Raw genomic sequence first — 15,758 nt, 5'->3', positions numbered from 1 at the left:
AGGGTCCCATGTTCTATTCCTGAATTTGGTTTTTGTCCGCGCTGCGTGGTTTGTTTTTTTTTTTTTGTTGAAATTTCTTTTTCCGGCTGCATTTTGTCGCTGGACTCTGTGTGGGTTGCGTAAGGTATGTTTTCGCTTGAATACGTGCTCCTTGGTTCGCGCGGTGTATTTAATTGTTATTATTTCTCCCGTGGATTTCTTTTTTTTTTTGGTTTAGTTCAGTAATGGTACGGTCTGATATCTTTTATGTGGGCTGTTACGACCTTTCTTCTTCTCGTGTTGTCTTGCAATAGATATATCACTGGGGATTTTTTTTCTAATACTATGTACGGTCCGACGTATTTTGGTGCTAACTTCGCGGTGTAGCCGTGTTCTGCTTTAGATAAAGTGTAATTTCTTTTTAGGACTAGGTCGTTAATTTGTGGGGCCCACTGCCGTTTATTTCTGTCATAATACCCCTTTTGTATTGTTGACGCTCGTTCCTGATTTCTCCTTACTATGTTGTATATTTCCTGTAACTTCGCGAATCCTGTTACTTGCGGTGTTGGGAACACGTTTTGGTCGTTAGGGTTCCGTAGTTCCCTCCCGTACATTAAAAATGCTGGGGTATATTTTGTTGATTGTTGTGTGGACGTATTTAAGGCGAAGTTGAACTCTGCTATGTACTTGTCCCATGTTCTGTGATTGTTGTCGACGAAAGTTGCTATCATAGTTCCGAGCGTTTTATTTACTCTCTCTGTCGGATTACAGTGCGGCGCGTACGGTGGGGTCAGTTGGTGCTGTGTTCCATATTTTTGAAGCGTCTGTCTGAAAATTGTTGATATGTACTGTCTACCGTTGTCTGTTACTAATCGTCGTGGCGCTCCGTGCCGCAGTGCTACTAATTGTTCAAATGCTTGTGATATGCTCGGGGCTGTGGCGTTCCGTAGCGGTGCTATTTCTGACCATTTTGTGAATTTGTCGTGGAACACTATTATCCATTGGTACCCTTTCGTTGATCTCGGTAATGGCCCAATTAGGTCGGACGTGACTGTTTCCCATGGGGCCTCGGCATTATTTATGTACATTCGCCCTGGCTGCCTCTGTTGTGACGGCTTGTGTTTTTGGCACGCGTCGCATTTCTTTATGTGTTCCTTTACATCCTGTTGCATTTGCGGCCAATAGTACCTTTGTGCAATTCGTTTTACTGTTTTCTCGATTCCTAGGTGGCCGGCGCTCGGTATGTCGTGGTTTTGTTGTATTATATGTTGTCTGTCCTGCTCCGGCACACATAATTTCCACTCTGTTTCGGTGTCTGTTCCTCTCTCGACCTGCGAGCTCTTTATTTTTGTGTACATTCTCCCCTCTTGCATCCGATAGTGCTGTGTTGCGTCCGGGTCCCTGGTGAGACTATCCCATTTTTCTTGGTACCATTCGTTTTCTTTTGCCGCGTTTACTGGGTTTCTGGATAGGCCGTCCGCTATCTGGTTTTGCGTTCCGCTTCGATACACGATGTCAAAGTCGTATTGCTGTAATTCTAATGCCCACCTGGCCAGCCGGCCTGTGGGGTCCTTTACGCTGTTCAGCCAGCGTAGTGCTTGGTGGTCTGTTACTACGGTGAATTGGTATCCCTCTAAAAATGCTTTCATTTTCCTTATACTCCATAGGATTGCTAGGCACTCTTTCTCCGCTGTTGAGTACCTGGTTTCTGGTGGTGTCAGCTTCCTGCTGGCGTACATTATTACCCTGGGGGTTCCGTCGTGGTCTTGAAGTAAGACCGATCCGAGGCCTATGTCACTCGCGTCAGTCTCGAGCCGGAAGCGCTTCGAGAAGTCTGCTCTCGTTAATATCGGATCTGTGGTTAGGATTTCCTTTAGTTTCTGGAACGCATCTTCCTGTGGTTGTTTCCATTCGAACTTTTGGTCTTTCTTGAATAGTTTTACTAATGGTGCTGTTATTTCTGCGTAATTTGGGATGAACTTACGGTACCACGACGTCATTCCTATGAATGTTCTGGTTTCTTTTATGGTTTCTGGTGTCTTTAGATTAGTGATTGCTCGTATTTTTTCTTGGTTCATCTTGATCCCTTGGCTCGTTACCGTGTGTCCTAAATACTCTACTTCTGATTTCGCGAACTCACATTTATCTTTATTAATGCGTAGGCCTGCTTCTCGTATTCTCCTAAATACTTCTTCTAGGTGTGTCATGTGATCGTCGAATGTTGGGCTGCATACTATTATGTCGTCTAAATATACGTATGCGTGAGGCTCTAATTCTGGGCCGATAACTCTATCTAGTAACCGCTGAAACGTGGCCCCGCTTGAGTGGAGGCCGAACGGCATGACGGTAAATTGAAATAGGCCCCTGCCGGGGACTGTGAATGCTGTGGCTTCTCTGCTTTTCTCCTCTAGTGGTACGTTCCAATACCCGTCTTTAAGGTCAAATTTTGAAAAATATTGCGCTTGTCTTAGCTTCTCTAGTGTGTCGTCTATTTGTGGTAGTGGGTATGCATCTTTTTCGGATATTTGGTTTATTCTACGGTAATCTACGCAGAATCGGTATTGACCTGATGGCTTTTTCACCAGTACCACGGGGGAACTATATGGGCTGTGTGACCTCTCAATCACGCCCTGTTGAAGCATATCACTTACGTGTTTGTCTATTATTTCTTGTTGCTTCGGGTTTCGTGGATAGTATCTTTGTTTTACGGGTTCTGTGTGTTTCAGTTTTATTCTGTGTTGTACCCAGGTATTACCTTTCGGACTCTCGTCGCAAAGTTGGAACTGGTGTCGTAGTAGCTCTTGTAATTGTGCGTGTTGTACCTGTGTGAGCGGTGCGGTTGCTTGCTGTTGACTGGGTTCGGTGGTTGTGTAATTCGGGTCTTGCTGTTGCGGTTCTGGTGTGCTCTTGTTTTCTTCTACATTGTCTACATTTTGCTTGTCTTCTCCGTTTTCCTGGTTTTCTTTCTGTTTATTTTTGTCATCGGGATCCTCTTGGTCTTGGCTCTTTCCTGGCCATTTTATGGACACTCCAAGTCGTTTCAGGATATCCATTCCTATTATAATGTCCGTGGCTGACGGTAATACTCTCAGCCAGTGTCTGATCGTTATCTCCTTGATTAATATATCGACCAACAGGTTGTCGTGTGCTTGCGTCCTGATTCCATTTGCTAGTATTATTTCTCTTGTTCTTACTTTAGTCTGGTATGCGGAGCTCTTGCATTCGTCGTATACCTGTTGATTGATGTACGAGTTGGTGGAGCCTGTGTCTATAATGCCTTGGTATTTTCTTCCCATTATGTGCAAATCGGTGTATATGCGGTTGTCGCTCGTTTGTGGGCTGTCGGATGCTCCTAGCTTTTCCTGGCCTTTCCAGGTTGTTTTCCTGCAGCAGGCTCTGCTCAACACCCCCAGCTTTCCGCACTGGCTACAAAATACTTGGCGTCTGCCTCTGCAGGCGTCTGCGTTATGTCCCGGTTTCCCACAGGACCAGCAACTCGTCTTGGGGTCGTACCTTGGATGTACTGTTTGGCTCGTACTCTCTCTGTGTTCTGGTTTCGGTTTCTGGTTGTTGCTGCGTCTGTCGTCCCTACCTTGGGTAGTTTGTTCGCTGTTTGCTTGGTTGTGGTCTCTCCATTTGCCGTAGTCGCTAGTGTATCGCCATGCACCTGATGATGTTGTCGCACCGTACGTGGGTGTCCTTATATTTTCATATTCAGTTCCTAACTTTAACAGTTCTGGTAAGGTACTGTAATCCTGCTTTTTTATGTATAGCTTGTAGCTACGTAGCATATTCTCGTGTATGCGGTGCAATTTCTCTGCTTCGTCGAGATTTCCGTACCTGCGCATCAGTGTTTGAATGTCTGTAACGTAGTCGGTGAATTTCTCTTGAATCCTTTGCTTTCTGGCCACAATCTTGGCTATTAAGTCCTCTCCGTAGTTGGTCGGAAAGTAGTATAATTTAAATACCTTTAGGAATTCGTCCCAATTAGTCCATGTTTCGGCGTTATTTCTGTACCACAGGAGCGCTCTGCCCTGCAGAATACGTGGTAGTGCAGGAAGTATGTCCTCTTTTCCGACCGTGCTGGCGTTGATTAGCTCTTCCAACCTTTCGATGAACTCGATGGCGTTGTCTGTAGTTTTAAACGAGAGGTTCCATTCTTTTATTAACTTTGTGATTACCTTAGCGTTGTTTTCTGCCATTTTTCCGGCTTCTTCTTCCTTGAGGACCTCCACCAAGCCCTTACGTATCTCCTCTACGGTTAAGTCTTCGGTCGGGATGTCACGTTTCGTGGCTTCTTGTATCAATTCGGGTTTCTTCAGTCGGTATATCCAACTTGTAGGCATTTGTAATACCTACCGGTAAGTAGTGGTTGTACGGAGAAGGGTTATTAGTGCGAGAGTTGAATTTACCTGGATGGAGCGTCGGGACTCCTGTTGTACCTCTGTGCGGGCTAGATGTGCTGTACGGGTGGGCGGGATGCGACAGTCCCCCCAAATCGGTGCGGTGATGCTATGGATATCGGCTGTACTGTATATATACCCGGTACGGTATATGTCAAGTATTTATTTATTTATTTATTTCTGACCTCTCTCGAGCACCGGTTCCTTCCAGGATACCGTATGGACTCCTACGTGAGTTATTTCGTTGGGCGCCAGATGTGATGGGGTCACGTTCGCCGGGGCGGGCGTGGCCTCATACAACTCCCTTGTTCCAGACGGGAGCAAGGGTTTCCTAATTAGCTCAGAGGAGAGAGAGGGTGCAGGGTGAGACAAAGAAACCAAAGGTAATACTGTAACGCAAATCGGCGGGCTTTTATGCCGGTTTATTATAAAATAAAGGTTTCTTAATTCTAGATGTCCTAGGCTAGGTACGACGCGGGGGGATGATTCTAACTTATAGCAACAGGATTACGGGACGGCGCGGACCCTAAGCTACTCGCGAGTTTTGGGATCGGTATCCCCTAAGAGAGAAGGGGTGGTTTCGACGGGAGCGAGATAGTATAGGGGTGGATACCCCGGGTGCCCTCACGCGTCTGTAAACACGCCGGCACAACCGGGATAAGGAATCGGGAAGGGGTACGTACTCCAGGTGCCTTCACGCGTCTGAAAACGCGCCGGCTCGACTGGGCTACGGGGTCAGGAGGGGTACGTACTCCAGGTGCCTTAACGCGTCTGTAAACACGCCGGCTCAACTGGCCTACGGGATTCAGGAAGGGTAGGGTGGCTAGGGACCGGGAGCCATAACGCGTCTGAAAACACGCCGGCTCGTACCGGGAGAGCAGCGGTCCTCACAGCAGAAGGCGGTGAGAGCGACTGCCTGCTATCTAGGCGACCGCGCTGGCTTTTATAGTGCGCGGCTCGCGGGGCGCGGGCGGGGGCAGCGACTCTCAGTCGCTCGGCGGCCGGCATGCGGCGCGATGGGTAGCTCGGGACAGATCACGCGGCGGTGGCGTGGTATTGTGATGCGTGGCTGCGCGCGCCATCACAGTTGAAATCATACTATGCCTGGAAAGGGGTTAATATATTTATTATGTCGGTGTCGGATTTGTCCCCAAAATATTTATTTATTTATAATAGGTGGTAATCGGGTAGATGGTGATATTTGTGAACATCTATTGGCAGGTGAAATCTGGGGGTGGAGTGGAAGACAAAGGAGTGAAGTTCGAGGTGCGAGTGGCCAGCAAGGATGACTTTTCTAGAGACGTTCTTAAGGTACTGCCGTCGTTATCATTTTTTTATTTTTTCTATTTTATTTATTTATAAATATCTTTTTATTGAAAAACCCTTTTTAAAAATCAGTAACTAATACTTATGAAATCAAAATAATGTAATGATCGTATATTATTTTTAATTGTTACATATTTGCCGTGATTTATTTTTCAAAACTTATTTTTTTTAAACACACTTCGGTCGTTTCTTAAAATCACACTTGTACTACCTACAATGAAACGGATGAATCAGTTTTGATAATTCACATGAACCACTGCTAGAAATTCAAAAATTCGAAATTTTGCGTGACGTAATTAATCGATGACACCTTATAGCTGATACTGTTTTTTCTATTTATAAAATGTTCGCGGTCTGTTCTTACCAGAGTTCATTGAGGGAGAGTACTCCGCGGCTAGACAGGAAGTGTCGTCTTGGGTTGCTACTAATCTGCGTCCGTGTCAGCTTCAGAGAATGCCCTCTCAGTCTGTCAAATAATCGATTTAGTAATCATAGAGTTCCGAGGTATAGTGTAACTTAAGGTGGCCGTTTAGCATTTGAGAGCTAAGAGAGATAATATAAGAGATAATTTATTTGTAAAACATGAGTGAGTGTACATACACGTAGTGATCTTATATTTACAATAATGTCCGTCATGGTTTGCCTCTCGGCGTACAAATTGGAGTTGCAGGCGTCCATAGGCTACGGTGACTGCTTACCATCAGGCGGGCCGTATGCTTGCTTGCCACCGTCGTGGTATAAAAAAAAAATTATAAATTAAATAATTACACTAAATCCTTAAAAAACTATCATCATTCAAGAAGTCATTAATATTATAATAGCTATTTCCAATAACAATTCTCGCATCCTTTTCTTAAACATGTCAATATTACAATTCCTAATGTCTAATGGTATCTTTTTATATATTTTAGGCGCTAGACCAAATAAACTTTTCTTTAGAGCAGTATTGGCAGTTTGGCTTACTATCTTATCATTATCACGTGGTCTGAGATCGTTACATACTACATTATGACGTTGAAATCGATCAGGATTATTCTTGACGAATAATGCAATGCTACTTCATAAATATAAATGCAGGGAAATAGAGCTATTACAATTTCATCCTTGTGAACAAGAGAAGAAGATTAAACACTAGAGAACAATTCCATTATTTACAAGATAATCTCAAGTGTTAATCGGTCAGTTTAAAAAGTTTAAACTAATTTAATCCGAGTCCCAAGCGCGTGAATCCCAGTAATTAAAAGCGAGGCCAAAGGCCGAGCTGCGGGAGTGCAGTACTTCCAAGCAATCTAACAAGTTAAATCTGTTGACAACCATCGAGGCTTGCGAAGGCCAAAGGCCGAGCTCAGCGTAAGGCCGGAGGCCCGCAGCGTCACATGAGAGGTGCACTAGCGGGGAAGTTGAGCTTAAACACGACCCAATAGTAAAAGTGTCTTGATAAACTCATATCATCCTTCGGCTTCCGGCCCGCTGTTTCTTTTTATCCTAAACATATAATAACGAAATCAATCGTTTTTTTTTTCATTCCAATCGAACAATATTATCAGGAGGCCTCTGTTTGTTCGTTTCAAAAAAAAACCAAACATATTTTCTAGTCAGAAACATGTAATATGGAGATACCGGAGCTCGACCTGGAAGTTGGCGGGCGTGCACTGGGCGGGCGCTTCACGACGACCGAGGGGCTGCTGCGCGCCACGCTGCAGCAGCTCGCCGACGCGCCGGGCGCCACGGGCGACGCCCCGGGCCTGCGCCCCGGCGGGATGGACTGGTACTGTGAGGGGGAGGAGTGACAGGTGTACACACGACGACCGAGGGGCTGCTGCGCGCCACGCTGCAGCAGCTCGCCGACGCGCCGGGCGCCACGGGCGACGCCCCGGGCCTGCGCCCCGGCGGGATGGACAGGTACTGTGAGGGGGGGAGTGACAGGTGTACACACGACGGCCGAGGGGCTGCTGCGCGCCACGCTGCAGCAGCTCGCCGACGCGCCGGGCGCCACGGGCGACGCCCCGGGCCTGCGCCCCGGCGGGATGGACAGGTACTGTGAGGGGGGGAGTGACAGGTGTACACACGACGGCCGAGGGGCTGCTGCGCGCCACGCTGCAGCAGCTCGCCGACGCGCCGGGCGCCACGGGCGACGCCCCGGGCCTGCGCCCCGGCGGGATGGACAGGTACTGTGAGGGGGGGAGTGACAGGTGTACACACGACGGCCGAGGGGCTGCTGCGCGCCACGCTGCAGCAGCTCGCCGACGCGCCGGGCGCCACGGGCGACGCCCCGGGCCTGCGCCCCGGCGGGATGGACTGGTACTGTGAGGGGGAGGAGTGACAGGTGTACACACGACGACCGAGGGGCTGCTGCGCGCCACGCTGCAGCAGCTCGCCGACGCGCCGGGCGCCACGGGCGACGCCCCGGGCCTGCGCCCCGGCGGGATGGACTGGTACTGTGAGGGGGAGGAGTGACAGGTGTACACACGACGACCGAGGGGCTGCTGCGCGCCACGCTGCAGCAGCTCGCCGACGCGCCGGGCGCCACGGGCGACGCCCCGGGCCTGCGCCCCGGCGGGATGGACTGGTACTGTGAGGGGGAGGAGTGACAGGTGAACACACGACGACCGAGGGGCTGCTGCGCGCCACGCTGCAGCAGCTCGCCGACGCGCCGGGCGCCACGGGCGACGCCCCGGGCCTGCGCCCCGGCGGGATGGACAGGTACTGTGAGGGGGGGAGTGACAGGTGTACACACGACGGCCGAGGGGCTGCTGCGCGCCACGCTGCAGCAGCTCGCCGACGCGCCGGGCGCCACGGGCGACGCCCCGGGCCTGCGCCCCGGCGGGATGGACAGGTACTGTGAGGGGGGGAGTGACAGATGTACACACGACGGCCGAGGGGCTGCTGCGCGCCACGCTGCAGCAGCTCGCCGACGCGCCGGGCGCCACGGGCGACGCCCCGGGCCTGCGCCCCGGCGGGATGGACAGGTACTGTGAGGGGGGGAGTGACAGGTGTACACACGACGGCCGAGGGGCTGCTGCGCGCCACGCTGCAGCAGCTCGCCGACGCGCCGGGCGCCACGGGCGACGCCCCGGGCCTGCGCCCCGGCGGGATGGACAGGTACTGTGAGGGGGGGAGTGACAGGTGTACACACGACGGCCGAGGGGCTGCTGCGCGCCACGCTGCAGCAGCTCGCCGACGCGCCGGGCGCCACGGGCGACGCCCCGGGCCTGCGCCCCGGCGGGATGGACAGGTACTGTGAGGGGGGGAGTGACAGGTGTACACACGACGACCGAGGGGCTGCTGCGCGCCACGCTGCAGCAGCTCGCCGACGCGCCGGGCGCCACGGGCGACGCCCCGGGCCTGCGCCCCGGCGGGATGGACAGGTACTGTGAGGGGGGGAGTGACAGGTGTACACACGACGACCGAGGGGCTGCTGCGCGCCACGCTGCAGCAGCTCGCCGACGCGCCGGGCGCCACGGGTGACGCCCCGGGCCTGCGCCCCGGCGGGATGGACAGGTACTGTGAGGGGGGGAGTGACAGGTGTACACACGACCGTCGCGTTACTGTGTACTCTGTGTACGCCGTTTTAAGAGCCCTTAATCCTTGGAGCGTTCTCCGATTTCACGAAATAACGCTCGATAGATGGCGTTGGCGCTCGGTACGCGAGCGCCGGCAACGCGACGCGCGTTTCAATGCAGACTAGAATAATCTTGATAGTTTTCAATATAATTTCAAGCAACATTAATTTTAGTGTCATATGATATCATATGGGCACTCTTTATTTTATTGTATATGCACAGTAGTTTTTTTTTTATGTACACTACTACTAAGTGTACAGACTACAGAGTGTACTATAACCCTTGCTCTTTATTCTGTCTCTTTCACACCAATGGAAAATGAAGAAGTTAGTAAATGACTGCAGGTATAAATAAAGTATATTAGTGCGATAGAGAGACAGATAGTGTTTCGTTGTCGTATCGTAAACGATTGGCATGTTGGCCACACACTTGCTTAGTGCCTAGCCAAAATACCAATCCTTGCGTATATTAGTGCGATAGAGAGAGAGTAGTGTTTCGTTGTCGTATCGTAAACGATTGGCATGTTGGCTACGCACCCATGATACCTAGTCAAGAAGCCAATCGATTGCGCATATTAGTGCGATAGAGAGACAGATAGTGTTTCCACGTTCCACAAACACGATGGAGTTATGATGAGTAGATTAGGAGTTCTGGTGACCAGCTCCTGACTCCATCATGAGACCCTGGACCTCATCTAGATTGAAGGTGCTCGTCAGGGCAACTCTGTTGAGCCCAAACACGATGGAATTATAATGAGTAGATTAGGAGTTCTAGTGACCAACTCCTGACTCCATCATGAGACCCTGGACCTCATCTAGATCGATGGTGTTCGTCAGGGCAAATCTTTTGAGCCCAAACACGATGGGATTATAATTAGTAGATTAGGAATTCTGGTGACCAACTCCTGACTCCATCATGAGAACTTGGACTTCATCCGGGTCAAAAATAATAATGCAAACCCTAACGTAATTTCAAGTGAAAATGCGTTTTTCAGAAAATCGCAGCCAAATAACACTAGACCTTACTCATAGTGTTGTGTTCCTGCCGGTGAGTAAGGTTGCCAGAGCTCAACGAGGGGCGGGAGGGGGTTAGGGTCGGCAACGCGCATGTAACTCCTCTGGAGTTGCAGGCGTACATATGCGGGCCGTATGCTTGTTTGCCACCGACTTAGTATTAAAAAAAAAGTAACACTGAAAATCCATCAATAAGCGAGTCTGTTAGGCATACTGTAAAAAATGAACTTTTATTAAGATTTTCTAATCGCAGTATATAGCACTTCTCGGAACTCCGTAGCTGATTACGATCGCAACGAATGCCTGACAATCGAGCACAGGTCCGTCCTCTAAGCGCGCTCCGCGCGGACTGAGAGCGGGGCGTCGCTGCTGCGTGATTTATACGTGTTTAAAAAAAATATAAATTTACGGCAATGTAGGTCCCATAGTTACGATTTTTTTTTTATAGGTTAACATAAAGTTACAGTTTGCTATAATATTATTTTTAAAGCAAAATATGCGTACAATTTGCGGAAATAAAATATAATAAAACCCTGTTTTTGCCAAAAAAATGAAGAAAACTCGGAAGGTATTTTATCAGTTTTTTCAAATGAATCTTCGATTGTTAATCATTCCAGCCCCTCGTACGAGATATGTTGAATCAAATTGTAGTCATTCATGTACCAAATGATTCTTGTTTATAGCAAAATTGAGAACCGAAACGCCACATCTCACTGCAAAATTTGGAAAAGACTCCCAAAAAACCTCATTAAAAAAGAGGTTTAAAAGAGAAAATGAAAATTTTAACTGTTGGAGCCCCTAGTTTAGGAAACGATTATTTAAGTACGTTATCAGTTTTTGAATTAATACTAATAGTTACGTCGTAATCTTGAATGAAAAAGGAAGCATTTTACAAAATACGCTCGTCTGTAGGAATAAGGCCTCTTAAACACACGCGTCTCGAAGGATAGCTCGTTCCACACTGACTATGTGTGCGGCAGCAACACGCACGCCATTGAACGGTGCATACATGCATACACAGCACTGGTTTAAACGCGATCAGACCATTGAGTATATATGTAGTTTGCAATGACTACCACTTTTAATAATTCAATTCAATGTCTTTATTGCTAATAAGGAAAAAATCATACCATCACACAAGACAAATTGGCATTAGTTGGATTCTATACCAAGTGTAGGAATTAGGAAATAAGATTTGAAATGATGTATAATTTATTTTGTTTTGAAGTACCATGAGTAGCAGTTTTCATATATTTATTTAAACTTTTTTATATTTTTATAATTGTTCAACAGCTTCATAGCGAGGATGGAGGAGGTTCTCGAGTGCAAACGTCCGGTGACCATCATATTGGACGACCCTGCAGGCAATTCCTACGTGCAGAGCCTCTCGGACGACGGCCAGCCCGATGAAGGTAGTTAATAATACTGTTCAACATCATAGCGAGGATGGGTGCTGAAGTGCAGGCGTCCGGTGACCATCATACTGGACGACCCTGCGGGCGACTCCTACGTGCAGAGCCTCTCGGACGACAACCAACCCTACAAAGGTACATCATATTACTGTTCAACATTATAGCCAGGATGGGTCCTGGAGTGCAGGCGTCCGGTGACCATCATACTGAACGACCCTGCAGGCAACTCCTACGTGCAGAGCCTGTCGAACGACTACCAACCCCACGAAGGTAGTTAATAATACTGTTCAACATCATAGCGAGGATGGGTGCTGGAGTGCAGGCGTCCGGTGACCATCATACTGGACGACCCTGCGGGCGACTCCTACGTGCAGAGCCTGTCGAACGACTACCAACCCCACGAAGGTAGTTAATAATACTGTTCAACATCATAGCGAGGATGGGTGCTGGAGTGCAGGCGTCCGGTGACCATCACACTGGACGACCCTGCGGGCGACTCCTACGTGCAGAGCCTGTCGAACGACTACCAACCCCACGAAGGTAGTTAATAATACTGTTCAACATCATAGCGAGGATGGGTGCTGGAGTGCAGGCGTCCGGTGACCATCACACTGGACGACCCTGCGGGCGACTCCTACGTGCAGAGCCTGTCGAACGACTACCAACCCCACGAAGGTAGTTAATAATATTGTTCAACATCATAGCGAGGATGGGTGCTGAAGTGCAGGCGTCCGGTGACCATCATACTGGACGACCCTGCGGGTGACTCCTACGTGCAGAGCCTCTCGGACGACAACCAACCCTACAAAAGTACATCGTATTACTGTTCAACATTATAGCGAGGATGGGTGCTGGAGTGCAGACGTCCGGTGACCATCAGTATGACCCCGCGGGCAGCTCCTACGTGCAGAGCCTCTCGGACGACTACCAACCCCACAAAGGTAGTTCATATTACTATTCAACATCATAGCGAGGATGGAGGAGGTGCTGGACTGCAAGCGTCCGGTGACCGTCATACTGGATGACCCCGCAGGCAACTCCTACGTGCAGAGCCTCTCGGACGACAACCAACCCGAATAATGTAGTTCATATTACTGTTCAACATCATATCGAAAAAATTCAGTAAAATGCGGAAATTGTCATAAACGACTTAAGCACCAATACGGTCCATGGTGCTTAAGACCATTGTGAGTTCACTGTGTTACCGATTCAACGAACTAAGTATTTTTAAGCTTATCGCAAGGTCTACAGCTCACGGTCACTAGTATTATAAATACTAAATTAATTAACTCTATCTGTCTGTTACTTTTTCGCGCTTAAACGACTAAACCAATTTGAACAAAATTGGTATGCATGCAGATAGTTGAATGTCATAGGATAGTTTTTATGAAAAATCGCGGGTAGAAACTAGTAAATAAATCCATAAGTAACTCTGTCTGTCTGTTAATACGACATATTATCTCTTCACGTTTAATCTGCTGAACTGATTTAGATGAAATTTGGATTCGTCATGTCTGTCTGTCTGTCTGTCCGTCCGTATGTCACAGCCACTTTTTTCCGAAACTATAATAACTATACTGTTGAAGTAGATGTATTCTGTCAATCTCATTAAGATTTTCATACAAAAATAGAAAAAAAAAACAATACATTTTGGGGGTTCCCCATACTTAGAACTGAAACTTTTTTTCATCAAACCCATACGTGTGGGGTATCCATGGGTAGGTCTTCAAAAATTACATTGAGGTTTCTAATATATATTTTTTTCTAAACTGAATAGTTTGCGCGAGATACACTACCAAAGTGGTAAATTGTGCCCCCCCCCCCCCCCCCCTGTAACTTCTAAAATAAGAGAAGAGCACTTGGCCGTTTTTTAATATTTATCATCATCCCACGCTGACGACCTCGCGGACAGAAAGTTACTAGTTTCAAAATGTTTTTTTGTTAAAACCCGTCGTTTTGCCTGTAGGCCTCAAGATCGTCCACTACGAGCGGTCGCACGAGCAGAACGAGGAACTCGGCCTCAATGACATGAAGACGGAGGGATACGAGGACAGCTAGACCATTTGTATATCAATAAAACGTCTATTGCAGTGTCGATTTTTTATTTCTTGTCATGTTACTCTTTGACCGTGACGTCTACGAGCAGTTAGCCCAATAGCATTCCGACTAGGGGGCCGATTTTGGAATTTCGAGCGCTCGATTTAGCTCCCTCCAATATATCGCCAGTACTAGGCATTTAATTTCTACCAAAGAATTTGAAATAGAGGTGGATTGTCAAAGAAAATTATATAGCGACAGTAAATTTACTGCCTTTTGTCCGGGTCTGCCTAAAACGTAGTCTGACTAATTCGCATTATGACAAAACTTCATTTGAAATTCGCTATTCGTCTAAATCGCTATTGATCTATTACTTATATTACCTATTTCGCAATATGTCCCAAACGCAGTAAGCCTAAGTAGCTGTTTGTCCATTTCGCGATACGCCTAATTACCAGTGAGTAGCTCGATCTACGCCCTAAACGCATTTGTTCCGCGTAGTGAAATTCGTAGTCGTTTTTTCCCCCAAAGTGTAATGTTTTCAGGATAGTCACAATTAGTCAATAGGTAGGTTAGGTTCGTTAGGTAGCTTCAGATGCCCTAAGGGCAGAAGAAACTACCCAAAAATAGGAGCCCCGCTTGCGAAGCTCCGTCTAGTTACGTTTAAGAGGGAATGTTTTAGGAAAATAAACGATTAGAAAAAATCTATTATAGGAGCTTTTGGATAAAAATGTAATACATAAGTATAAGTCTCACTGTGCCAGATTCGCATTTGGACAAAACTCATTAGGCCTAAGTCTTAGCGCGACTATTTCTCGTTTGATCTAGGCATAACGCGAATTAGTCAAACTACGTTTTAGGCAGACCCGGACAAAAGGATTTACTGCCACCTTTCGACACATGATTAGAACTTTTAGAACACCGTTTGACTTTGATCCTTATTCTTTCACTGATATGTCTTATATTTGTTAAATATCAAAAAAAGGGGCCATCTAATAGATTATTTTTTCCATCGAATTATCTTTAAATACAGTTTTATTCCTTTATATAGGTTAAGGTGAAAAAAAAGCTATAACTCCCTAGGGAGTTTTTTTTTATTTTTTTATTATGTCACTTTTTCATACAAACCAAGTCGCATAAATGAGTTTTACTATTAAAATACTGACATTTACAATTTAATATTTTTGTTTATATTTAAAATTAAATAATTCGATTAATATAACAGCCGTTTAAAATATTTTTACATAATTATTAATCGTGGCTGAATGCCGGATAGGTCTGTGCCCTCGATGCTAATCTGTCAAAAAATTACAAAATGGCGGACGAGTGTTTGATATGTCACCGTATTTAAGAATTATTTCGTTTAAATTTTAGTTTTTTCTTCGCAAGTGTTGAAAAACATTGTGTGTAACTCCGGGGGTAAGAATATTGCAAACGTTTCTTTAATTCATAATAATCACCCTCGTGTCCAAAATTTCACTTACCCCCCTCGTTGCACAATGTACTATTTCCGAAAAGGTGATGTGAAAAAGAATATGTGCGTAATCACTTATTGCGTTTGAGCCATCTACCAAGTAACTAATTAATAATCTGTGCATCTACCGCTCGTCCTCCAAAAAGTTCCTGTGTAATGTTTTGACGGTACCTAGTCACAATAGGTAGGACTGAGGATAGGTTGGTTAAGATGTTTAGATGTTTGTTAATGTTAAGCCCCACACAACAGGGCTCCGTTGACTCGGAACGATATACCGAATTTCATGATCTGCCGGAATTTACGGTCGGCCGCCGACATATACAAGAGGAAATCGGCGTGATGTGAAGTCACAGTCGTCTCAGCGATTTTACCTCTGCCTGTTTTTCTTTTTTTTACTCTGTATTTATAGCAAAAATTCAAAAATTTATTCTGCAAGTAGGCCTCAAGGGCTCTTTTACAAGTCAATACAACATTTATAGTAACATCATATAGTGACATGAAAAATACATAACAACATTTATAAATACAACAGCCAATACCTGGGCAATACT

The 15,758-nt window shown here is 46.9% G+C and overlaps 1 protein-coding gene across 1 annotated transcript in view; it reads left to right on the top strand.

The window, feature by feature from the left end:
• The window catches only part of LOC133532620 (zinc finger protein ZPR1), a 49,291-nt gene extending 35,500 nt beyond the window's left edge, over window positions 1-13,791 (top strand). The window contains exons 8-11 of the mRNA XM_061871370.1: window positions 5,604-5,693; window positions 7,304-8,277; window positions 11,578-11,696; window positions 13,663-13,791. Coding sequence (XP_061727354.1) covers window positions 5,604-5,693; window positions 7,304-7,498 — 285 coding nt within the window. The 3' untranslated portion in view covers window positions 7,499-8,277; window positions 11,578-11,696; window positions 13,663-13,791. The remainder of the gene's footprint in view (window positions 1-5,603; window positions 5,694-7,303; window positions 8,278-11,577; window positions 11,697-13,662) is intronic.
• The last annotated feature ends 1,967 nt before the right edge of the window (window positions 13,792-15,758 follow it).

Source organism: Cydia pomonella, chromosome 27 (genome assembly GCF_033807575.1).
Source record: "Cydia pomonella isolate Wapato2018A chromosome 27, ilCydPomo1, whole genome shotgun sequence".
Classification (NCBI taxonomy): Eukaryota; Metazoa; Arthropoda; class Insecta; order Lepidoptera; family Tortricidae; genus Cydia; species Cydia pomonella.
The sequence above is the reverse complement of the archived record's forward strand: the minus strand, read 5'-3'. Positions and strand labels throughout refer to the sequence as shown.